Raw genomic sequence first — 25,542 nt, forward strand, 5'->3', positions numbered from 1 at the left:
ATACCGTTTCTCACTGCACATCCACCAATTTGCCTCAAAGCAGGCCCACCTGTATCAACATTCTTTTCACAAGCAGTTTTATCTTCACTGCCACCAACAAGGTGGCATGGTAGCACTGTGGTTAGTTAGCACTGCTGCTTCACAACGCCAGGGACCCGGGCTCGATTCCCGACTTGGGTCACTGTCTGTGCGGAGTCTGCACGTTCTCCCTGTGTCTGCGTGGGTTTCCTCCGGGTGCTCCGGTTTCCTCCCCCAAGCCCCGAAAGACGTGCTTGTTAGGTGAATTGGACATTCTGAATTCTCCCTCCGTGTACCCGAACAGGCTCCAGAGTGTGGCGACTGGGGCTTTTCACAGTAACTTCATTGCAGTGTTAATGTAAGCCTACTTGTGATGCCAATAAAGACTATAAAAATTATTATGTGTTGCAGATTTCTGTACAAGCTCCACAACTTGTACAACTGACCCAAGATGTCTTAAAAAAACTCAACGCCACTGGAATTCAGATATTTAGACGAAAGGAGCCCCAGAAGCTGAAACTCAACATTTTACTTTGAGTGACATTGGCGGCATGATGGCACAGTGGTTAGCACTGCGGCCTCACAGCACCAGGGACCCAGGTTAAATTCCGGCTTTGGGTGACTGCTTGTATGGAGTTTGCACATTCTCCCATGTCTCAGTGCTGCGATTTCCTCCCACAGTCCAAAGGGGCCATGCTAAATTGCCCCTTGGTATCCAAAGATGTATAATTAGGTAGGGTGCTCTTTTGGATTGCAGCCTCAATGGGCCAAATGGCCTCCTTCTGCACCGTAGGGATTCTTAACCCCTTTAATGGGTCCACAAAAACTGGAGGAAATTTTGGAACTTTAGGAAAAAGCTTTTGCAACAAGTGGTTTTTGGATGGATGCAAGACCAGAGAAAATTATTTTTCAAAAATACAAATTACCAGAAATGGGTTACTAGATACTGCAGATGTTGCCATCGGTTGACCATATGGCATGACCATTGGCTTTGGTTGTCCAAATGAACCAAAACCGCCACCTGAAAAAGAGGTGCAACATTTAAGGAGAGGATTTTTATAATTGGAAGACATAGACAAGAATTTGATAATATCTTGATGAATTTTGATATTACCAACAGGTTGCTGTGGAAATGCCGAATGCTGAGTGAAGGTCATAGGAGCAGATAAAATTGGCTGCTGGAAGCCACCACTGAAGCTGGTGGGAAGAGTATACCTGGCTGGCGTAGCAAACAAGGTGGGCATGCTCATTGATGCTGTTCCAAAGCTTACTGTTACACAGAGAAAGAAAATGGAAGCCAATTTAACTGATATATTAAAAAGACTAATCTCACAACATATAGAACTATTCTGATTTAGGCACTTAAAGGGGGACTGTAATCGCAATGCTCTGGATGTTGAATCTGTTTCAAAACACAGTGTGTACTCAACACCGTTATGTTGAGCTACTAAAGAATTTCTACATTTTACAATTTTTGAAAGAGCTATCTTAAATACACATTTAAATGGATTTTAAAACATTCACTCCAGGACATTTGAGCACTCGTGCCATCAAATAAGTCAAATATCTGATATTTCTAAACATTTTTGTGAGAGTGCAGTAATATCATGAGTATTAGTGAGCATCAAGCCATTTTTTAGATTCTTAAGTTATTTACGTTGAAATTTAAGTCATGGGAAAGCCACTGGATGAGTAACTGGGTACTGGACTAATAATCTAGAAGATACAACTTCAAATCTCACCCCTGGCAGTGTGCAAAATTGAATTCAGTTTTTAAAAAATTAGTGAAGGAACCATGAAACTGTCACAAAATCCCAAGTGATTCACCCATGCCTTTGAGGAAAAGCTGCTGTCCTTACCTGAATGTGTCTCTAGTCCCACACTGGGACTACCAGCTTGGAACATGGGCCTGAAGTACATTAAATCGCTGCAACAAATAACAAGGAGGCAGCCCACCACCACTTCCTTTGAGATGGGAAACAAATGTCTGCTTTGCCAGCAGTGCCCACTTCCATGACATGCTAGCTAGTCATTAGACTGTGTAACTAACAGTAAGACACTCTTAATTTAGCCAAGTATCAAACAAAGCGCTGGCACCTACCAAAATGAGCCAGTGGAACTGCTCGAGTGTGCAGAGTTCCTAAAAGCCCTCAAGGACAGCCACAAAAAGTTACAGAAAAGACAATAATTATTTACCGTCCTCAAAACTGAAAAGCAGAGACTAGTTAGCATACAGCGAATTAAGTACATTGCCCCAGAAAAAAGGGGTTTCACAGCAATTGGGTCCTCAATTAACAACTAACACAGGAACTTTGAAATTATAACTTGCAAAAAACTGGAGCCTAATTCGGAATTAGAAGACTCATTTTGTCCCATTAAACATGTACAATTTGATCCACAGACTTCCTTCTTTCAATTAGCAACAAGCTGTAACAATTGAGGATTACATATAAAAAAAATAATACTCCATAACTTGGTTTCTTAGGAAACTAGTAGTTATCAGCAGTGCAGGAATTATGCCAGATTTAAAAAGAAATGGTTTATTGAAATTCTTGGTGAAAGATTTAAGGAACGTCCATTCCATTCCAAACCAGTTATGTAATAGTTTTTACCGGAGCTGTGTCCCAGTGATCAGGGTTAGGCCGAGCTTCAAATCCTACACGGCCAAACGATCAATAATTAATCCTTTTCTACATTGACACAAGTGAGGCACCAGAGGTCTGCCAGCAGCTGAGGAATTGTACCCTAGCATGATTCAGTATCCTCAGGATAGAAATGGAGGGAACAGAGTCATAATGCTCTCCATTGTTCCACAGCCATTAGCTTATATAGTCCAGGGTAGCAGAGTAGGGGACGACTTCAAGTTTACAGAGGGTAGAATGTAGGAGAAGCTAGGCACGTGCTAGAGTAGTCAAGTCGAGGGGTAACAATGGAGTGAATGAGATTTTCAGCTACAGACGGAGCAGAGGAGGGGCAGAATCGGGTGATATTATGGAGGTGGAATAAGGTGGTCTCAGTGATGGTGCAGATGTGTGGTCGGAAGCTCATCTCAGGATGGAATATGACACTATAGTTGCAAACAGTCTGATTCAGTCTCAGACAGTTGCCAGGGAGAGGGACAGAGTGCTGGCTAGAGGTTTGTGCAGAGACCAAAGACTAGGGCTTTGGTCTTTCCAATATTTAGTCAGCCCTTAGACAGAGTCTTCCCCAATTATCTTGAAAGTGTTTCAATCAAGTTCGACTTGTCAGTAACCTAATGAGCTTCAAAATTTCTAAAGTGAGGAAAAATGTGCACATGTGAAACTTCATCAAATACATTTTCGAAAGTGCAAGGGAATAATATCAAGTGATCAATAACATTTTCAAAGAGATCCATTGAAATAGCACTGTGTGATCTATTGCTTCTAAATTCAAGTTGCCAACTCCTTTAGACGGTTGTGCTTTTTCGATGTGGACTAAATAACTGGTCTCTGATTTCATTTCAATGTTTGTTCTTTCTTGGCATCCTTCAAATCTCATTTACAATTCCAATATTAAAATAATTCCTGAAATATTAACAGGTCAGTAGTGCATTGGAATTGTGGAGTTACAAGATGCTAAAAGTATACGTGAGGGTTACAGTGGCATAAGCCGAGGTGCGAACAAAGACGTGCAATGCATATGTAGGTGTTTTGTGACAGAGGATATGGGGTTGGAAGCTCAGGTTGTGAGCCGTCATAGAATCCCTACAGTGCAGGTGGTGGTAATTCGGCTCATCAAGTCTGCACCAACCCTCCGAAAGAGCTCCCCAACCTAGGCCCACTCCCCCACCCCATTCCTGCTGCCCCATCTAACCTGCACATCTTTGGACACTGAGGAGCAATTCAGCATGGTCAGTATAGTTCAACCCAAGACAATGGCTGCGAAGGGAGATAAATGAGGTACAGATTTGTGGCAGTGGGCCAAAAGATGATGGTTTTCCAATGTTATAATTGGAGGGGATTGCAGCTCTGTCGAAACTGAACGTCAGACAAGTATTCTGACAACATAGAGGCAGTGGAGGGATCGAGAGTGATGGTAGAGAGATACACATGTACTCTGGGGTAGGATTCTCCCATCTGACGGTGTTGACGCTGTTGTAAAAACTGGACAATTTAACGACGGGGTCATCGGACCACTAAGTGTAGCGATCCTCTGCCCTACAGGAGGCCAGCACAGCACTTGAGTGACCCACGCTGCTCCAGCTGCTGATACCGGCGTCAAATGGGCACCGCGGGGTCTGCGCATGCGCACTGCGATCGGCGCAAATGCACGGAAGATTCCTTCTCCACACCGGCCCCGATGCAACATGGCGTGGGGCTACAAGGCAAAAGAGGCCGCCCCACATCAGACCACCCCCGACAGGATGGACGCTGAGGTCCCGCTGGGTAAGACCAGGTCTGAGCGGCGCCGACAGTACTCGGGCTTTTTTGGGCAGCCCCCGACTGGCGCCACCGGAGAATCGGCGGACCAGCGTTGGCGCGCAATCCGCACCCGGCCCGGCAATTCTCTGACCCGGGCTGGGCTGAGAGAATCCCGCCCCTGATTTCCTACCCAGGAGCAGCACGTAGATAAGCAAGAGGAGGGGGCAAAGAATATATCATTGGGAACTCCGGAAGTAACGGTGGGCAGGTTACAAAGTCATTGCTGGAGATGCTTTGACTAAAAGTTTGGTAAAGTGAAGCCAAGCTAGTGTAGTCCCATTGAGCTAGACAACAAATGAGAAGCATTAAAGGTTACACTTACGATGTGAAGGACGAGGAGGGGTAATGCATTGCAGTCACTGAGTTGTAATTTGTGACTTTAATAAGGGCTGTTTTAGTGCAACTGCAGGAGCCTGATTAGACAGAGTCAAAAGCGGTACTGCGAGAAATATAGAGAGATTTGGGAGGGTATAATATATTCAAGGATTTTGAGAAGGACAGAAGATCGTGCTTGTAGCTTGCAAGGACACAAGGTCTGAAAGGTGTTTTTAAAATGTTTTATTTTTTTTAAAGAGGTTGCTGATTGTGCAGGATTTGAAAGGGGCAGAGACAGTACCTGAAGAGAGGGAACCATTCACAAATGTCAGTTAGCAAGGGAGCCGGGACATATATTTGGGTGATCCACATTTTACGAATGGAGTGAAACTCGAATAAAATGCAAATTCGTTGCTAGGGTAGGTGGGACCTTGGTGACATTTGTCTTGACTTTGTGTGAAATGGGAACAAATGCAGCAAAAATAGCTAAATGGGTGGTCTCAAACTTATGACACAGTTTATTTAAGACTTCATATTTTTCATATCAATTAATGAAATCTTCCTCATGCTTCTCATTTAATCCCACTAGAGTTCTTCTCATAGTAGGTTCAATGTTTGCTTTAGTTAAGCTGTTAGCCTTGGCCTCTAGTGTTTCTAATAGAAAATCTAACCATATAATAACTAACAGCAACTGTCCATCCACTTCCAAGTGGATTACTGAGCACTAAAAACTAAACTGCATCTGCTCCTGTACTTTGCATCGTGTTTTATTGAGAATTGGTAATTATTACCTCTATGAAGATAGTTTGTACTTTCACCCCTCTTTGTACTTTTACTAATTTCCAATTGTCCTGGCCTGGCTACTTCAACATTGGGACACAGAAATTCCCTATATGATAATACATGACCAGAAAAATCATTCTATAAACTAATACCACTTACTAGCTTCCTCAAAACCCAATTCTCCCTTAATTATCATCACAGGGGCAGCACGGTGGCACAGTAGTTAGCACTGCTGCCTACAGCACTGAGGACCTGGGTTCGATCCCGACACTGGGTCACTGTCTGTGTGGAATTTGCACATTCTCCCCATGTCTGCGTGGGTTTCACCCCCACAATCCAAAGATGTGCAAGTTAGGTGGATTGGCCACACTAAATTGCCCCTTAATTGGAAAAAAATATAATTTGGTACTCTAAATTTATATTTAAAAAAAACATTAGCCTTCTCTGCCATCCTTGGATACTCTATTCCACACAATTACCTTGTTGTAAGTAATTACATTTAAACACATTGCAAATATCTGATTGACGTGTTTTAAAGGTATAACTTTTAGTTTTAGGAAATAAATTGTTAAATGTAGATAAATGGAAAAATCTGATTGAGATACTGATAAACAACCCTGAACTAAGTGCAATTCAAACAGATCTGGAGTAACTACAGTTTTAAACACTAACCTGTGTCTATTTAATATGGTTAAAGATAGCAGGAAGAAAACTTAAACAACAGATGGCCCATCTTTGAGTATTTGGTAGGGACAGGAGGTCTATGGTCATATGAATAAGAGATTTAGATTTGTTCCCACATCAAAGCAGAAAGAAAGCACCTTTGTAAACAAATGTTTCTTGGTCGAATCAGGGAGTCTGGAACAAGGGTCTTTAATTCCATTGAAGATATAAATTATTCATGAGTCACAGAATCAAAGGGTTATTTTGAAGGTAAAGATAATTAATTTATATGGCAGCACAGTGGCACAGTGGTTAGCACTGCTGTCTCACGGCGTCGAGGTCCCAGGTTCGATCCCGACTCTGGGTCCCTGTTCGTGTGGAGTTTGTACATTCTCCCAGTGTTTGTGTGGGTTTCACCCCACAACCCAAAGATGTGCTGATTAGGTGGATTGGCTACGCTAAATTGCCCCTTAATTGGAAAAAATTAATTGGGCACTCTAAATTTAAAAAACCAAAGATAATAAATTTATATTTCTGTTTCAAAATGTCTCAAATATACCATGCTGTGGGGTTTAGGGAGGTTCCTGTTTATCTATCTGTGTACTTGCTCCAGAAGCAGGCAGTTAGCAGTTCAGTTTGGGAACAGAGACAACCGCAGTAGATGGACTCAAGGGAGCAAAAGAGGTAATGTTACCCAGACCTGCACCATAAGCACAGAAAATACTAACTTTATCATTCACCACGCGGAATGCAGTTTGGAGACAAAACTCATGAGGGGAGGAAAGGCTAGAAGATTACAGGGCAGAAGATTGGAGATGGGAAACATATCAGCCACGATCTAATGGCGGACCGAGAACCGAATGGCTTAATTCGGCTGGTTTAGCATAGTGGGCTAAAACAGCTGACTTGTAATGCAGACCAAGACCAGCAGCACAGGTTCAATTCCCATACCAGCCTCTCCGAACAGGCGCTGGAATGAGGCGACTAGGGGCTTTTCACAGTAACTTCATTGAAGCCTACTTGTGACAATAAGCGATTATTATTAATTCTGCTCCTAAATCTTATGGTCTTAAGATTTGCCTAGCTTGGAGCTAGAGGAAGAAATCAATAGTAACCCTCGGTGTAAAGTAGCTGTAGGAGCAAAGTTGGAGAAAGAAACCTTTGTCAAAGCCAAGAAAAGAAGCATACAGGCCATTCGAAAATCAGGGTGTTTATAATTTTCCGTCGAAGTCACTGCACAGGAATTGCACGTGAAGCTCAGGTTTGAGTTGAAAAGTCCCGGAGCTGACAAGAGAGCTATGGAAAAGTTTGGAGCTAGTCCCAAGGAAACAGATAACCTTCAAGAAGCTGATAATTAGCCAAGACTTTACAGGGAAGTCTTAGTGAAAAGGAGAGAATTTTAGTTTAAATTGTGTTTTACTGTGCTTTTCAATATAAGTTATAAGAAATTACTAAGACTGTTTATTTAACAATAATGCTTTACATTATTTTTACATAGTAAAATTCATTTGTTTTAAACTGTGGAATCCTGTGGCTTCATTAACTATAAGTTCAAATTTCTCTTTAAACGTTAACAGTCTCGAAGGGGATTGTAGCAACGCTGGGCACTCTGTCCACTCCCAAGTTTATGTTCATATCCCAGCATCTAGAACTTGTAACAGCCTCAAACGTATTATCCGTGCTCAAAGAAAATGCTTATTAAGTTCAGAGTCTCCTGGTCATTCACAGTAGTTTCATTTGAAAGCGTACTTCAACTCCAAAAATTAGGTCAGGACCAGACATGAAATAGGATAAAAATACGATCAGTTCCCCAAGCACTTGCCCCTCATTACCCTTTGCAGAAATTTGGTTATATTCCACGCTACTGGTTTGGAATATTGCTGCTGTCTGTGTGGGGAGTCATGATGTGGAGATGCCGGCGTTGGACTGGGGTGAGCACAGTACGAAGTCTTACAACACCAGGTTAAAGTCCAACAGGTTAGTTTCGATGTCACTAGCTTTCGGAGCGCTGCTCCTTCCTCTGGTGAATGAAGAGGTCTGTTCCAGAAACACATATATAGACAAATTCAAAGATGCCAAACAATGCTAGGAATGCAAGCATTAGCAGGTGATTAAATCTTTACAGATCCAGAGATGGGGTAACCCCAGGTTAAAGAGGTGTGAATTGTCTCAAGCCAGGACAGTTGGTAGGATTTCGCAGGCCAGGTGGTGGGGGATGAATGTAATGTGACATGAATCCTAGGTCCCGGTTGAGGCCGCACTCATGTGTGCGGAACTTGGCTATAAGTTTCTGCTCGGCGATTCTGCGTTGTCGCGGGTTCTGAAGGCCGCCTTGGAGAACGCTTACCCGGAGATCAGAGGCTGAATGCCCTTGACTGCTGAAGTGTTCCCCGACTGGAAGGGAACATTCCTGCCTGGTGATTGTAAGACCAGCGTCTTACAATCACATACATACTCGTGCGACTCGGCCAACGTTGTCTACCTCATACGCTGCAGGAAAGGATGTCCCGAAGCGTGGTACATTGGCGAGACCATGCAGACGCTGCGACAACGAATGAACGGACATCGCGCAACAATCACCAGGCAGGAATGTTCCCTTCCAGTCGGGGAACACTTCAGCAGTCAAGGGCATTCAGCCTCTGATCTCCGGGTAAGCGTTCTCCAAGGCGGCCTTCAGGACCCGCGACAACGCAGAATCGCCGAGCAGAAACTTATAGCCTAGTTCCGCACACATGAGTGCGGCCTCAACCGGGACCTGGGATTCATGTCACATTACATTCATCCCCCACCACCTGGCCTGCGAAATCCTACCAACTGTCCTGGCTTGAGACAATTCACACCTCTTTAACCTGGGGTTACCCCATCTCTGGATCTGTAAAGATTTAATCACCTGCTAATGCTCGCATTCCTAGCATTGTTTGGCATCTTTGAATTTGTCTATATATGTGTTTCTGGAACAGACCTCTTCATTCACCTGAGGAAGGAGCAGCGCTCCGAAAGCTAGTGACATCGAAACAAACCTGTTGGACTTTAACCTGGTGTTGTAAGACTTCGTACTGTGTGGGGAGATGTGAGGGGTGACAGCTCTATCAAGTATGGTGCCAGATGTCAAGTCCATTACAACCAACTCAGTAATGCTATTCAGGAGCAATGAAATAGCGAAGTATTTATCGTAGACAAACCTGAATGAACAAAATTCTGTGCCTGAACTTTGAAAAAATGTTTCAGTGAAAGGACAGGAGTGGTCTTATCAGCTGCAATTATCAATCGGCAATTTGTTCACATCAGGGATTTATGACTTGGAAATCATGAATCGCTGACAATATTTTTGTCATTGTTCCTCTGACTCCACATTAATGCACAAACTCAAAATCATGCACTGAATGCAAATGTGCTCTTCAGCCTGCTCCCCCCCCCCCCCCCCCCCCCACACACACAAAGGTTCATTATCCATACCTGCAGTTCTTCCATTAGTCTGGAATGGGTTCATGGCAGCAGTTGCGGGCAAAATAGGAGCTGCTACAAATGGATTAGTTGCTGCTGAAAAGGCACAAAAAGGAAAAGCCCATTAAATTACAGAAATCAGTGAATCTTTTGAAGTGTCAGATGAGAATGTCCAAAGAACAGTTGCTTATTTTACAACCAACAATTGATAAGTATACTTTCTATGAAGCCAGTAACATTCTCTGACCACAGCGGATATGAAATTGTGATGTATTATTATTCAGATCGTTTATGTACTTTAAATGTAGAAAAACCCTATGAATGAGCAGACAAAATCCAAATAAATGCGCTTTCATTTTGGTGACCACAGTAAGAATTCTGCAACTGGTGGGTGCCATCTACTAAAAATCCATGATGCCTATCACAGGATTACAATTTTCTCACAAGTGTCGTGAGAATGTCACTTTAAGAAATGGTTAGCTGCTCATGTTACTGCAGTGATGTCAGAGTGTGGGTGGAGTTGAGCTCTGGTTCTGCTTTTTAGTTTCACTTTGAGAAAAGTTTGGGTGTGTCTGTCTTTTTGGTTTAGTTTTTCAGCGTGTTGCAGCTGAAGAGAGAAAAAGCAGCTCTACTGTTGTTCTCTCTGCCATGAAAGACTATCTCTGGATCCTTTGGTGATTTAAAACTAATAACTGCTTGCAGTAATAACTTTAACCTAACATGCTCCCGTTTAAAAGTTTGTTAAGTCTTTTGGGTGTTAAAAGGACAGCTTACGGATTACTTAGTGTTGTATTCTTTGGGGGTTATCTTTGAATTAATGGCTGCTAAGATATTCACTGTTTGTTTTAAAAAGGTTAACTTGAGTTCATAGAATAAACATTGTTTTGTTTTTAAAAATACTGGACCATTTCTGCTGTACCATACCTGTAGAGTGAGCCGTGTGCTCCCCATACCACAATCTATTAAAAGTTGTGGATCAGGTGAACTCCATGATACACTTTGGGATTCTCTAAACCCTGACCCATAAACACAAGCACAATCATTTTGAATAGATTCAGTCTTGAAATTTTGTATGTGCCATTTCTCAATTAAATTTCATATTTTGGCCATGATGTATCCATATGTTTTATTCATATTTGATTGCATGATGCATTTAGGGGCAGTGCACAACTGATTCCTACCGATGCTTTCTGCAAATTTGAAATAATTTATTCGAATTCTCAGATATATTTTGCTGTCTATTCCATTACTCTGTCTTGACCTGCTCGAGTGTTGGCAGATCTGTTCATTCCCACTGCCTCTCCCCGAATCTCACAACCTTGACAGCATCCTTGTCTGTCTGTCCAGTTATCAGTTGGGTTGATAATGATCTTTACTCTGGTACCATTAATTCTTCAGGGGGCGAGTGCTGTTGTTCAAAGCTTGCAGAAGCAGTTGGCCTCTCTTGACGACACCCTGCCCCTTCTGAATGACTGCAAAATTTTTTAAACTTCTAAAATGTATTTTAACATACTGATTTTCTGATGATAGAAATGTAACTTTCTGTTTTTGTGGCTGAATGATAAACATTTGCCAATCTACCTTCCCTTGGCCAGTTATTCTAAAGCAACTGAAGACTGATCGTCTTACTAAATCCATGGATTGAATCTTGGTGGGACTGAACCATGGATCTTTCTGGTTTATATAACTCAATAGTATATATATAAAAAACCATGGTACATTTTACCTACTGAATCCAAGGCTTTATGTTTTGTTATTGCAAAATGGGCTGCTCGGCCGTACTGCTGCCTCACAGCGCCAGAGACCCAGGTTCAATTCTGGCCTTGGGTGACTGTGAAATTTGCATGTTCTCCCCGTGTCTGCATGGGTTTCCTCCCGCAGTCCAAAGATGTGCAGGTTAGGTGGGGTTATGGGGATAGGGCAGGGGAGTGGGCCTAGGTAGAGGGTCGTTACTGACTCGATGGTCAAATGGCCTGCTTCTGCAGTGTAGGAATTCTATTCTATGGTCAAGTGTAACTGTATTCTCTCCATTAAACAGTTTACTTACCATATATGTCTATATTATGGCTTTAATATAACAATCATCAGAAATTGGATTTGGTTGCAATCTTGGATTCCTCCATTAATACACTCATTTTCTCCTTACTGGAATAAGAATTTTTCAAATGAAAGACAAGAATCAAATTTTCACTATCGAAAGTTCAAGTTTTTTCAAAAGTGAAAATAAAATCAGAGAAGGCCTGTTATTTTTGGATTCGTTTCCAAATGTGGGCATCTCATAATGCAAAGGCTAGATACAAAGCAAAGGGAGGCAAAATGCATGTTTACTCTCACCCAACAATTGGTACATGCTATATGGAGAATAGAACTGATTGTCACTAGAGATTTATGAATTTTGTCAGGGGGGCAGTAGCCCAACAATGGGCCAGAAAGTCGGGGAAACCCCCGGCCTGGTCATTGGGAGGGCTTTGACCCAATTCTGTGGTCATTAACAGCCAAGCATCAGGGCTCCCATTCTCTTAAGGGACAATATCCTGCCTTAAAGGATATCAGCTGCGGGCCAATCGGAGGCCTGGCAGTTCATCAATCCTAGAAGCGCCACTGGGAGGGGTGGCCACTGCTGGGACTGCACTCGGCCCAAAGCAGCATCATAGAGGCCAATCTGGGGGTTGGGAGGTTAGGGTGGGGTGGGACTGCTTCTGCGGGGGAGGCCCATGCTGTTGGAGGGCTCTGCCTGGCCCACAGGGAGGTCCCTAGTTTTACTGGGTGATCTTCCTATCTGGCGCAGGGACCCAGCACTGCCGCTGGTGGAATGCCAGTGGTGGTGGGACAAAGCCCTTAAATTATCCTCCGGGCAAGACGACCGTCCTCATGATCTTCACGGTTGAGAGAATTCCTCAGCATCAGGGAGGCAACGGGCATTCCACCTCCCACGGCTTGCCTTCTCATTTTTTTGCCCCACCCACCTTCCAATGTACTCCTGAAGGTACTGTTAAATTCCGCCCATACGGTGCCTTTCACATCCTCCAGCAAATATTGGCCCAACCATATATGATATGCATGCGCATTTCATAGAATGGTTACACCACAGGAGGCCATTTAGCCCGTCAAGTCAGTGTCAAGTGTCTCCAAGAGCAATTTAGCTAGCCATATCTCTATTGCCCTGCATTTCTTTTCCTTTCAGGTGCTTATCCAATTCCCTTCTAAAAGCCATGATTCAGTATGCTCCCAACATCCTTTCAGGCAGTGCATTTTCTGCGTAAAGAAGTTTTTATTTATGTCGCCATTGATTCTTTTGTCATTCACTTTTGTTCTCGGATTCTGGTCTACTGTCTAGACCCTTCCACGATTTGGAGCACCTCTATCAAATCTCCTCCTAATCTTCTATACTCTTAAGGAGAACATGCCCAGCTTCTCCAATCTGCGTAACTGCAGTCCCTCATCCATGAAACCATTCTCAGAAATATTTTCTGCACCCTCTCGAGCCTTCATATCTTTACAAAAGTGAGGTACCAGAATTGGACACAATATTCCTTCTGAGATCAAACCAGTATTTTAAAACACAAACCATTCACATTTTTACTAATGGAGAATTATTTCTTTCCTATTCAAAATGCAAACATAGTCTTTATTTTCCCATTTTATGCATATATTTAAGGAATATTGATTTCAAATTGATGGACTCAAGCTCTTGTTATCAGGAGAAAGTCAATGCGGTACAGTTCCAGTTAATTGTGTGTCTTATATTCAAACCATAATATCTTACAAAAAGCCATGATTAGGAAGCGGAGGTGGTAATGCAGAGAGGACAGAAAAATGTGATATGTTAATAAAGTATCTTTTGAGTGTATTTCTTATTTGGTATTATTCACAGTATGAAACCTCTTTCTGATCACTGGTAGTTATGGCAAAAAGGCACTTAAAGGGGTGAATAGAAACTTAGGAAATAGAAGGAGGAGGTGATTCGACCCTTCGAGCCTGCTCCTCCATTCATTAAGATCGTGGCTGATCATCAAGTTCAATACCCTGATTCGCCTTCCCCCCCCCCCCCCCCCCCCCCAATATTCCTAGATCCCTTTAGTCCCAAGAGCTATATCTATTTCCTTCTTAAAATTACATGTTTTGACCTTAACTACTTTCTTTCAAAGATTCCACAGAATGACCACTCTGGGTGAAGAACTTTCTCCTCACCTCAATCCTAAAAGGTTTATCCCTTATCCTCAAACTATGACCCCAAGTTCTGGATTCCCCCACCATAGTGAACATTATTTCCTAATCTACCCTGTCTAATCCTGTTAGAATTTTCTATGAGATCCCCTCTGACTCTTCTAAACTCCAATGAATATGATCCTAAACAACTTAATCTCTCCTCATAGGACAGTCCTGCCATTCCAGGAATCAGCCTGGTAAACCTTCGCTACATTCCCTCCATAGCAGAACATCCTTCCTCATATAAGGACACCAAAACTGCACACAATACTCCAGGTGTGGCCTCATTAATGTCCTATACAATTGCAGTAAAACATCTCTATTCCTATATTCAAGGAATGAAAGGGAGACACACTATCTTCTTTTTCTCTCTTCATTATACAGGGTTGTGCCCTGCATAATGTTTCTCTGGCATCAAGAATTAATTAAACATCAAGAATTCATCATCTGGGAACAAACAAAAACTAATTCAGTGACACAACTTTTCAGAGCTACAGCTTATTACATCCTTTCATTTCTCAAATCCAAAATTTAGAAAGATCCAGTGTATTTTAAAAAAATTTAGAGTACCCATTTTGATTTTACCAATTAAGGGGCAATTTAGCATGGCCAATACACCTAGACTGCACATCTTTGGGTTGTGGGGGTGAAACCCACGCAAACACAGAAAGATCCAGTGTTGGTCTCAAAAAGAAATTGACATGTTCGGCAAAAACAAAATTTGCCCCAGCAAAAATGGGTGGCTTACCTCCAAATGCCGCAGGTGTATTGCTGACCCCAGGGTGAGTCTGTGCTTTTGTAGCACTTTGTACTGTCCCAAACACACTGCAGGAGAAAACAATCTTTATAACAGTGTCCATATAATACAGAACGGTAAGGCGAGAACCAAGTCCCGCCAAAATTGCCATTTTCCGCTAAAACCTTTTGACATTTTCTTTGTACCATGTGACTGGGATTAAAAGTATCTGGAGTTGAAATTATTCGACTGAGCGTTTGGGGCAGCAGGACAATACAGGAGTAAGTCACATGCAAGTCCGAGGTTGAACATTAGGAGCCGATCAAGTGGGAGCACTCAATCACCATCTGAGGTTGTAATCAATCTCCACTGAAAATGGATTGGTCACCTTTAGGTGTAGAAGAAATATTATTTGAAAGAAGTTTAGACTCCATACACCACAGGTGAAGTGAGATACATAACTGGGAAAAATCAGGTATACCTGTTCCTTTAAGAGGTTTCAGGTCCGATCTGTGTGATCTTCACTTACTGTGTCTATAAAGACTGCCCCTTTGCTGTGTCATCTCCAGTTCTTTTCGACCAGAGGCGGTACATTCGGTTTTGTGAAGAGCTGTGATGACTTAGTCCCTTATGATCTTTGGGAAGGAGAGAAAACCCCTGCCTGTAACACTGGAATAGATAGAACTATTAAACATGTAATATTTTAGTGTGCTCAATAGACAGTAAAAAGGATATGATTTAAACAACTTAAAATGTAAACATTTCAGAGCAGAGACTGGCTCTGTTTATACAGAACAGTGTTCTTGAAAACACAAGATATTACGGGCCATGGAGAAAACTCATGTAAGATCTGGCAAGTATGTTAAACCTAACTTTCACTCAAAAAGTATGAGGATGAGCAAAACATTTGTTAACAGCATGAGGTGGAGGAGTGGGAGGAAGCACATATGGAGCATAAACATCGTCATTGCAAATTGGGTCAAATGGCCTGTTTCTGTGCTGTAACGGGGTGGGGGAGTGGGCCTAGGTAAGATGCTCTTTCAGAGGGTTGGTGCAGACTGGATTGGCCGAATGGCCTCCTTCTGCACTATAGGGATTCTATGGATTCTAAGTTTTGTGCTATTCAGAAATACTTCACCATGTCCTCCAAGTGGCATCAGCTTTGGACTGATGGAACATGTCAAGCACAGTCTCGCCAGACTGAGAATTTCTAGGCAGGTGAGACAGTTGGGTTGGATGGTAAAGATGCCTATAAGCTGAGTTTAATTGATCTCCATATATCCACCATTATACAGGATGCTAAAAATAGAAACATAATTTGACTTGCATACATCTGATCCTAACGGAGCAGATATTACAAACCATCTTAACGTAGGAAAGGGTTTTAATTAATTTCTTATTACGGTCCTTAATTCCGTTTAATTTTGAAATGATCCATGTGGGGCCATTTCCAGTCTTGTAAAATGCTGCTCTAGGCCAAAACAGACCTAGAAATAAATAATACTCAAGCTTATTTTTTCAAATTTATTTGTTCATGGGATGGGAGTGTCACTGGCTGGGCCAACATTTGTTACCCATCCTAATTGCCCTTGAGAATGTGATGGTGAATCGCCCTCTTGAGCCCTGTCAGTCCATGTGGTATTGGTGCAAACATATGCTGTTATGAATGGAGTTCCAGCATCAGGGAAGGAACAGCAATCTAGTTCCTTGTCAGGATGGCGAGGGGCTCGGAAGAGAACTTGCAGTTGGTGCTGGTCCCATGTCCTTCTCGATGGTAGCAGTCGTGTTTTTTATTAATTTAGAGTACCCAATTTCTTTTCCAATTAAGGGGCAATTTAGCGTGGCCAATACACCTACCCAGCACATCTTTGGATTGTGGGGGTGAGACCCACGCAGATACGGGGAGAATGTGCAAACTCCACATGGACAGTGATTGGGCCGGGATCGAACCTGGGTGCTTGGCGCCGTGAGGCAGCAGTGCTAACCGTTGCGCCACCGTGCCGCCTCAGTTGTGGGTTTTAAAGGTGCTGTCTAAGGAGTCTTGGTGACTTGCTCTAGTGCATCTTGAAGATGGTACACACTGCTGCCATTGTGCATCAGTGGTAAAGGGAGTAAATGTTTAAGGTGGTGGATGGGATGTATTTTTCCTGGATAGTGTTGAATTCCTTCAGTGTAGTTGGAACTGCACTCATCCAGGCAAGCGAAGAGTATTCCATTACACTACTGACTTGTGCTTTGTAGATGGTGGACAGGCTTTGGGAAATCAGGAGATGTAGCCACAGTATTTATGTGGCTAGTCTAGTTCAGTTTCTGGCCAATGATAATCCCTAGGATTAGGGTTAGTGGGGGTTGATGGTGGTCATTCAAGAATGGTAATACCATTGAATATCAAGTGGAGATTGTACGATCCTCCTGTGTTGGAGATGGTTGGTGCCTGGCATTTTTGTGGTGTGAATGTCTTGCTGCATGTGGACATGGACTGCTTCAGTGTATGAATCATGAATAGAACTGAATATTGTGCAATTATCAGCGAACATTCTCAATTCTGACCTTATGATGGAGGATAGGTCATTGATGAAGCAGCTGAAGATGGTTGGGCCTACCCTGAGGAACTCCTGCAGTGCTGTCTTGGAACTGAAATGATTGACTTAATACAATCATGTTCCTGTGTTAAGTATGACTCCAGGCAGAGTATTTTCCGATTCCTATTGATTTCAGTTTTGCTAGGGATCCTTGATGCCACAATTGGTCAAATGCTACCTTGATGTCAATGGCAGTCACTCTTACCTCACCTCGAGGTCAGCTCTTTTGTCCATGCTTGGACCAAGGCTGTTAAAACTTTACAGAACAATGCTTCCAGGTGAAAAACGGAATTGTGGCTTTAATGTGTAGAGCAAGGTGATGATCTCTCCACACATCTTTTCTACTGAGTAGCACTACACTCGTTATGCTTCAACTGATGTCTGTGTCTATGTATTTACATTGTGTATTTATATGTCCTGCTTTTCATGTATGGAACGAGATGTCTGAACTGTACGCAGTACAACGCTTTTCACTGTACCTCGATACACGTGACAATAAATCAAATCAAATCCAATCCAATGTAAGAAGTAGAAATACTAAAAAGATTACAGTCACATCCAGAGCAAGCTGTCAATTATATTTATCTGGGTAACAAATGCCCAGGTTGGAGCTGAACTCAAGGTTACAGAAAAGTGAAAATGAATGCAACTCATCTCTTCATGTGGCACTGCCTAAATAGTCGAGGAAAACACAAATTTTGTCATCTTCATTCCTTTCTGCTGCTTAAGAGCGTAAGGAATAGCTCAGTAAGAACAGGTGGTACAACAGCAACCTGACTGAGAACACAAAGTTGAGAGTCTACTAATCTTATGTCCTCAGCACATTTTCTACAATGGTGAGACCTGGACAACATATGTTACGCAGGAGAAAAGGCTGAACAAATTCCACCTTTGCTGTCTCAGACATATCCTCTGCGTCTCTTGGCAGGGCAAGCTCACCAATTCAGAAGCCCTGGAGTATGAGAAATCTATCAGCATGAACTCATTGCTAAGTCTTTGCCACATTCATCAGATGGATGATGGCCATATACCTAAAGACCTTCTTTCTGTATGATGAACTGGCCATAGGCTCACATCTCCCTGGGTGGCTTTTATCTTCAATATAAGAACACCTGCAAGCTAGATATGCAGACAGTGGACACTTGGACAATTGGAAGAGAGCCACTGATGGCCATGACTTCCGAAGGCTGACTACTTGGAAGGGCCTTGGAAGAGGTGAGCAGAAATGAAAAGTTCAGCTGGTTGAGAAGACGGCCCAGAGAAACCAGAAGGTCCTGCATCTTCTCAGTTCATTATCTTCATCTGCAGAAAATGCAGCAGAGACTGCCAAGCCAGAGTGGGATTTCTGAGGCATCACCGGATGATGCTGAACACAAGAGCTGACCACCATGATGCAACCATCATCGTTTTGAGATGTAGAAGGAATTGGAGCAGAAGCAGACCAGCTGGTACTTTGAGCCTGCTCTGTCATTCAAAATGACATGGCTGATTTTCTGCCTCAACTCCACTTTCCTGCCCAACCCCCATATCCTTTGAATCCCTGACACACCATAAGTCTGTCAATTTCAGCCTTAAATATACTCAATGATGGAGCATCCACAGCCCTTTGGGGTAGACAATTCCAATGAATACTTTGAGTGAAGAATTTTCTGCTCTTCTCAGTCCTGTGATTGGTCCCTTATCCAGAGAGTGTGCCCCCCTGTTCTAGATTTCCCAGCCAGAGAAAAACACATCTTGGTGTTTGCCCTGGTAAGCCCCTTCGGAAACCTCTATGTTCCAACGTGAGCTTTCTTCCAAGCTTATCTCTCATCAGGAGACAAACCTCACTCAATTGGTTCCGGTGATGAACTTTCACTGTACTGCCTCCAAAAGCAAGCATATCCTTCTTTAAATATGAAGGCCAAATCACACACAGTACTCCAGGTCTCGTCTCACACAAAAGCCTTGTACCCATAGGTGAGTACATTACTAATAACCGGAATGGGAAAGTCTCACCTTCCACGTTTTGGGAGGCACTGAAGGCAGTGATTAGGCGAGAGATTATAGCCAGGGAAGAGAGGGCAGCCAGGCAACAACTGATCGACTCTATTCTGGAGGTCGACAGAAAGTACTCCGAGGCCCCGACCGTAGAGCTTCAGGCGGAGAGGGAAAAGCTACAAATGGACTTAACTTGCTATCCACCAGGAAAGCAGTGCACCAACTCCACCAGACAAGGATAACCTTCTGTGAACACGGAGAAAAGGCTGGCTCCCCAGCTGAGAAAGCAGGAAGCCACAAGAGAGATAGCTCAGGTGAAGAATAGCAGAGGCAGACTGGTAGCTGAACCAAAAGAGGTCAACCTAGCATTTGAGACCTTTTACCGAGGACTGTACACCTCCGAACCCCCTGACGAGGACACGGAGATTAAACGGTTCCTCGATGGACTGGACGTGCCAGTTGTGGGGAATGACAGGCGGGGGGAACTGGAAGCACCAATAGGACGGGGATAGATCATGGAGACCATCAGCTTTATGCAGGTGGGGAAGGCGCCGGGACCAGACAGGTAAGCTCTAAAAGAAATTTGCATCAGCCCAGGCCCCACACCTACAGGTCATGTTTGCAGACTTGTTAGCAAGTGGCCTGACTCCAATGCTAATACAGGCCATGATATCACTGATACACAAAAAAAGACAACGACCCGGCGGAATGCGGATCATACAGACCCATTTCGTCACTCAACGTAAACGTGAAGATACTCGTGAAAGTCCTGGCCAAGAGACTAGTGAACTGTGTACCGGAGGTAGTAGCAGAGGACCAGCCGGGCTTGTCAAGGGTAGACAGCTAACTGCAAACATCAGGTGGTCGTTAAATGTAATAATGACCTCATCTGGGGAGAGAAAACAAGAGGTAATCGTTTCCCTGGATGCAGAAAAGGCCTTCGACAGAGTCATGGGGAAGCACCTCCTCAAGGTATTGGAGCGATTTGGGCTAGGGACAGGGTGGGATTGACCTCATGGGTGAAATTCCTGTACAACGCCCCCAAGGTGAGCGTTCGGACCAACACCTCCAGCTCTGAGTACTTCCAGTTGCACAGAGGCACAAGGCAGGAATGCCCACTATCCCCGCTCCAGTTCGCCCTGGGAATTGAACCCTTGGCAAATCGCCCTGTGAGACGCAAAAAGTTGGAAGAGCATCCAAAGATGGGGCCGGAAGCACAGTTTCACTTTTATGTGGATGACCTGTTCCTCTATGTCTCGGACCCACAGAAAGGCCTGAAAGCAATCATGCAACTTCTGGAAGAGTTCGGAGCCTTCTCGGACTATAAACTCAACCTGGGCAAGAGTGAGGCATTCCCGGTGAACCTGAACGGGGAAGGAACTGAGCTGGAGGGACTATCATTCAAACTAGCCCAAAACAAACTCCGCTACTTGGGGATGTAGATAGCGCATGACTGGACACAGATCCAGAGTCAGTTTTTATGTTCCCTGCAAGCTTATTCTCGTACTCCATTTTCTCCTTAATCAATTCCTTAGTCCTCCTACACTGAGTCCGAAACTGCTCCCAATCCTTAGGCCTGCTGTTTTTTTCTGGCCAATTTATATGCCTCTTACTTGGATCTAATACTATCTCTAATTTCTCTCGTAAGCCATGGTTTGGCCAACTTTCCAGTTTTATTTTTACACCAGACAAGAATGAACAATTTTTGCAGTTCACCATGCTTCACATTCTTTGAATGTTTGCCATAGTCTATCCACCATCATCCATTTAAGTAGCGATCCACAATCCATTATAGCCAACTCGCGCCTCATATCATCATAGTTTCCTTTATTCAGATTCAACTCCTTTTCTCAACAGTCTTGTCCAGTAATGCAAACGTCTTTGCAATGCAGATATTCAGTGGGTTTACCTCTCTGATTTTCTTATGGCTACAAAGGCCTTCCATTTTATATTAATTATGTTCAAATTTTTGAAAGTTTCAATTGTATATCTGCCACTGGAATGACATAGTGAACCCTTTACGGTATTTTAAAATAGTAAACAGCTTACAACTATGGGAGCATATGCAAAATAATGCAAACAAAATAGCAAGGAGGATTTCTGTCAAACAAAATGGCTGTGCTGCTTACTTCACTCATATAGGGAAGTTCACCCCTTGACATAACTGATAACAGCAGTGGGAGACGACGCAGCAAAGGGGGGAAGAGGTTGGAGGTTTTACTGATGCAGCAAGTGAAGATCATGTAGTTCTGAAACTGAGTTCTCTGGAGGGGACAGGCAGCCATCTGATTTTTTTTGGTTGTGTTTCTTTCCTTACCTGAATGATGTGTGGAGTCTTATCAAATGAAAATAAAACAATTTATCAAGCCAAATAAGTCTATCATTGCAAACAGCACAACAACATTACACACATCTGTGGAAAAAGTAGTTACCCATGTGATTTAGCGTTCCATAAACATTTGACCAAATTAACTTAAAATCTGTACTCTCTTGAGTACAGTTATACTCAATATAGTTCTCTCCCCCATCAGAATGTTACTAACTTCAAAACAGAAACAGCACTGACCCAGATTTTGTTCATTTTTCACATTTTGTTATTGTAAAAGGCAAGTGACTACAGAATACCAAAAGATGGAAAGGTTCCATAGCCACATTGTAATGATTTTCATTAACAAAATACCAATTTTGGAGTCATGAGAAAATTCTGAAAATTGAGATTTTCTCTGTTCAGCGAAAGGGTCTGCTATAGTTTATGCTGCTTCATTTAAAATACCCTCAAACAGCCTGTGCTAGGACTGGCCTAGTTTTCAATTTACTGATATAAGAACAAATGAGTTTAATTCATGTATGTCAGGCTTTGTGGTGCAGTGGGAAGCATCCCCGTCTCCGAGCCAGAGGCTCCAGGTTCAAGTTTCACTCCAGCACCTGATGGCCAAGGACGGTGTTCTCATAACCTGTCCAAATAGCTTGAGTATCAACTTATAAATCTGTCCGACATGTATCAACGGCAGGTGGCAAGAGCAGGAGATTCCTGGTCAGCCAGATAGGAAGAAAACTGGAGCCTCTGCCATTACTTCTCATTGCTTGAGACTGCAGCATGCATGTTGCCACAGCAACTCTGACTCCTGGGGTGGACTCAGAACATGGCTCCTTGCAAGTAGGTTGGACTTGCTTTCAGGTAGAACTGAAGATTTCATGCACATAAACATGATTGTAACCCCACATGCTTATCTGTTTGCTGGGCCAAAAAGGGATCAGATCAGGTGGCTAGACATCCAGGGAAAAATTAAGCATTTTAGGGCAGTTGTAATGGAATAAAAGCCAAAAGAAAACAGCAACAGACCAAATTGTTTCAAAACTTCACACCATAGCTTTTATATCTTTCTGGTGTTCCAATGGTTTTAAAGTTGTAGAATATCATGGAGTTGGAGGACAAGATGTGGCATAACAACACAGAAGAATTTCCAGTTAAGTGCACACCTCTTTGGCTTGGCGAGTTGGGAGATAAACGAAGTGTAGTTTCCAGTAATAAGCAGCGTCACCTCACCATCTCTCCTGACATCAAAGAAAACTGCACCATTTAACACTGATAATGTCAAATGCAATATGTTTGTCCACCGATGTCAAGGAGAATGCTGCCCCATATGGCTCATGGCTCAAAATAAAGCCTAACACACAGTGTGAGGGAGATTATTTGATCAAGATGAGTGCAAGTGGCATAAAGTTCTGTAAAAGGATAGCCGTAGCAATCTGACCTACTTCTGTTCCCTCGTCCCCATTCAGTTGATAGTCATAGCCTATTTTTATACAGAGGTGGAACTTCTTTCAAGGAATGAGAAGGACCCTATTTGTATATACTAAAGCACAATGATGTATTAAAATAAAAAGACAATATGTCACAAACTTTTATACATCTATAGGCTAATCCATAACGTGACAATTTAGGCGAATCTCAAATATTTCTATCACAGTCCATAAATTTACTAGTTATTAAAACAGCCTTTTAAAGTTATCCCCAAACCTACCAGCTCAAGCGCTAAAATCGGACTGCACAATGCTGCAATGAGAGAAATAAAATCTTAACCAGCGAATCTGTTGAATTTTACTGAAATCTGACAGTCCGGACTTGAAGGATAAGTCACTGGGTAAAGCTTTCTTCATCGAGTGGCTGCTTTAATCACATCTCCAAGAGTAGTGGTATTGTCACTGGGCTAGTAATCCAGAGACCCCGGGTAATGCTCTGGGAACCCGGGTTTGAACCCTACCCTGGCAGATGGTGAAATTTGAATTCTGTAAAAATCTGAAATTAAAAGTCTAACGATGACAATGGAACCATAGGCGATTGCCGCAAAAACCCACCTGGTTAAATGATGTCCTTTCGGGAAGGAAATCTGCTGTCCTTACCTGGTCTAGCCTACATGTAACTCCAGATCCACAATAATGTGGTTGACTCTTCGGAAATGGCCTAATAAGCCACTCAGTTCAAGGGCAATTAGGGATGGGCATTAAATGCTGGCCCAGCCAACGACGCCCACATCCCCCGAGCGAATGAAAAAAAGACAAATTTTGCTGCATTTCTGTTTTGAGTTTAGAAAGTCTATGTTCTAAAGTGCCATGCAGGCTCTGCACTTTACCTGCCTCTGCTAGTTACATTACTAGTGTCTGTTGGAGAGCTAAAGACATTATCTAATTCTGCTAGGGCTGCATACATGTTTGCCGGAGGGCTTGACTGATTGGAAGTCATCACAGAAGGTCCAACAGTCGCCGAGCTGAAATTAGTCAGTTGACTGCTTGCACCTAAAGATAGGAGGAAAAATAAAGAATTCAAAAATATGATGTTTATGGAACCTGTAAAAAAAATACTTTTCAAGCTCAAGATACTAACTTGTGAAAATATTGATATTAAAATAATTAAGGCATTTAATAAAATGACAAATAGTTGAAAGATTTTTTTATTTGACCGAATTGTGAGCCTGATCACTTCACACCTAGAAAAAGCTAATATGGGTCAATCGGCATCCCACTAAATATCATTCATCTCTCATGACAAGAGATACTAATTAGCCAAATATTTCCTCTTTAATCATTGACTCCTCGCTTTCAACATAATTCCTTTCGAATATTTTTCATGAAAAAATTACAGTATCAGTGAAGGTTTAACTGATTTCACCCAGAGCTGTTACTAAATCTCACTTAAACGGAAGAAACTACATTTGAATTAAAAACAAACCGAAACAACTTTTATGATGGGTTTCAAAGAAAAAGACTCAGAGAATGTATACACTGATGGTGTATTAATGAGGTATGCAAATCAGGAAGGTCCCGAATATTTCTGCTGATTTCAGTTGGATAGGAGGCATCACTACTGCTGTTTCCAGAAAGTAAATGTGAGCGAGATGATGAGGTTCAGCAATAATGCCTCTCTATCTTCTCCAAAACAGCTCAGGGCTTCAGCAATGCTCATCCCTCCAACTCGCATATGTCAAAAAGCCACTTGGAGTTAGTAATGAAGGCCTACTAACACTCGACTACCGATTGTACCTAATGGAGCAGCAACAGGTCTCCATTACCTATCCACATTGCAACATAATTCACTGCCCTAGTGTGGGTCTTACCTTGTGTAGATGTACTGTAGCTGAAAACGTTATCCAGATTAGCAAGTGCTGCATATTTATCCTGAGTAACAGCATGTGCTTTGATTACCGTTGTGTCATTCCCAGAGGAACAGAAAGCTCCAAAATCAGCACTAGAAGATTTTGGGAAGTTATCAAAATTTGCAAAGTTAGCATTAGTTGAAGCAGAGGATCCACCTGTTAGGAGAAAAAGAGGATTCGGAGAAACGTTGGTCTTCAGCATGAAATAAACCACAGCAGCACCAAACAGCAGACACAGAAAATAAAAAATTATCTTTGCCTACATTTACAATCTAAAAATATCACAACTTAAATTGGTAAAGCACAGATCAGATCTGTAGTGAAAGTGACCTTTTAATTGCCTCATTTTCTCAAACTGGAGTTTCAATATGAAAGGTGCCACTTAAAATGGAATCAGTAATTGAACTGAATGTTAGTTGAGAGGTCATCTCATTGAAACAAAGATTCTAAGAGGGCTTGTCAGAGAAGATGCTGAGAGGCCATTTCCCCTACATTTAGAGTCCAAAACTGAGGGCAGTCTCAGGACGAGGTCAGTCATTTGGAATTAAAAGCTAAAGATTTGTGGGCAGCACGGTGGCACAATGGTTAGCACTGCTGCATCACGGCACCAAGGTCCCAGGTTCGATGCCGGCTCTGGGTCACTGCCATGTGGAGTTTGCATATTCTCCCAGTGCTTGCGTGGGTTTCGCCCCCACAGCCCAAAGATGTGCAGGCTAGGT

General features: G+C 42.7%; 1 protein-coding gene and 1 long non-coding RNA gene across 6 annotated transcripts in view; one reads left to right on the plus strand and one right to left on the minus strand.

Annotated features, from left to right (window-relative positions):
- Positions 1-25,542, plus strand: part of LOC140389660 (uncharacterized) — a 73,211-nt gene that overhangs the window by 26,289 nt on the left and 21,380 nt on the right. For both annotated transcript variants that reach the window (XR_011934441.1, XR_011934442.1), the window contains exon 2: positions 1,139-1,254. This is a non-coding gene — a long non-coding RNA (uncharacterized lncRNA). The remainder of the gene's footprint in view (positions 1-1,138; positions 1,255-25,542) is intronic.
- The window catches only part of LOC140389654 (arf-GAP domain and FG repeat-containing protein 1-like), a 109,839-nt gene that overhangs the window by 1,070 nt on the left and 83,227 nt on the right, over positions 1-25,542 (minus strand). For 2 of the 4 annotated variants that reach the window (XM_072473982.1, XM_072473980.1), the window contains 7 exons: positions 24,785-24,979; positions 23,804-23,966; positions 14,623-14,699; positions 9,678-9,761; positions 2,120-2,167; positions 1,133-1,288; positions 945-1,039 (listed from right to left, as the gene is read on the minus strand). In XM_072473982.1, coding sequence (XP_072330083.1) covers positions 945-1,039; positions 1,133-1,288; positions 2,120-2,167; positions 9,678-9,761; positions 14,623-14,699; positions 23,804-23,966; positions 24,785-24,979 — 818 coding nt within the window. The remainder of the gene's footprint in view (positions 1-944; positions 1,040-1,132; positions 1,289-2,119; positions 2,168-9,677; positions 9,762-14,622; positions 14,700-23,803; positions 23,967-24,784; positions 24,980-25,542) is intronic. The other 2 variants (XM_072473983.1, XM_072473981.1) reach the window with 1 other exon arrangement.

The sequence above is a fragment of the Scyliorhinus torazame genome, chromosome 14, assembly GCF_047496885.1.
Source record: "Scyliorhinus torazame isolate Kashiwa2021f chromosome 14, sScyTor2.1, whole genome shotgun sequence".
Lineage (NCBI taxonomy): Eukaryota > Metazoa > Chordata > Chondrichthyes > Carcharhiniformes > Scyliorhinidae > Scyliorhinus > Scyliorhinus torazame.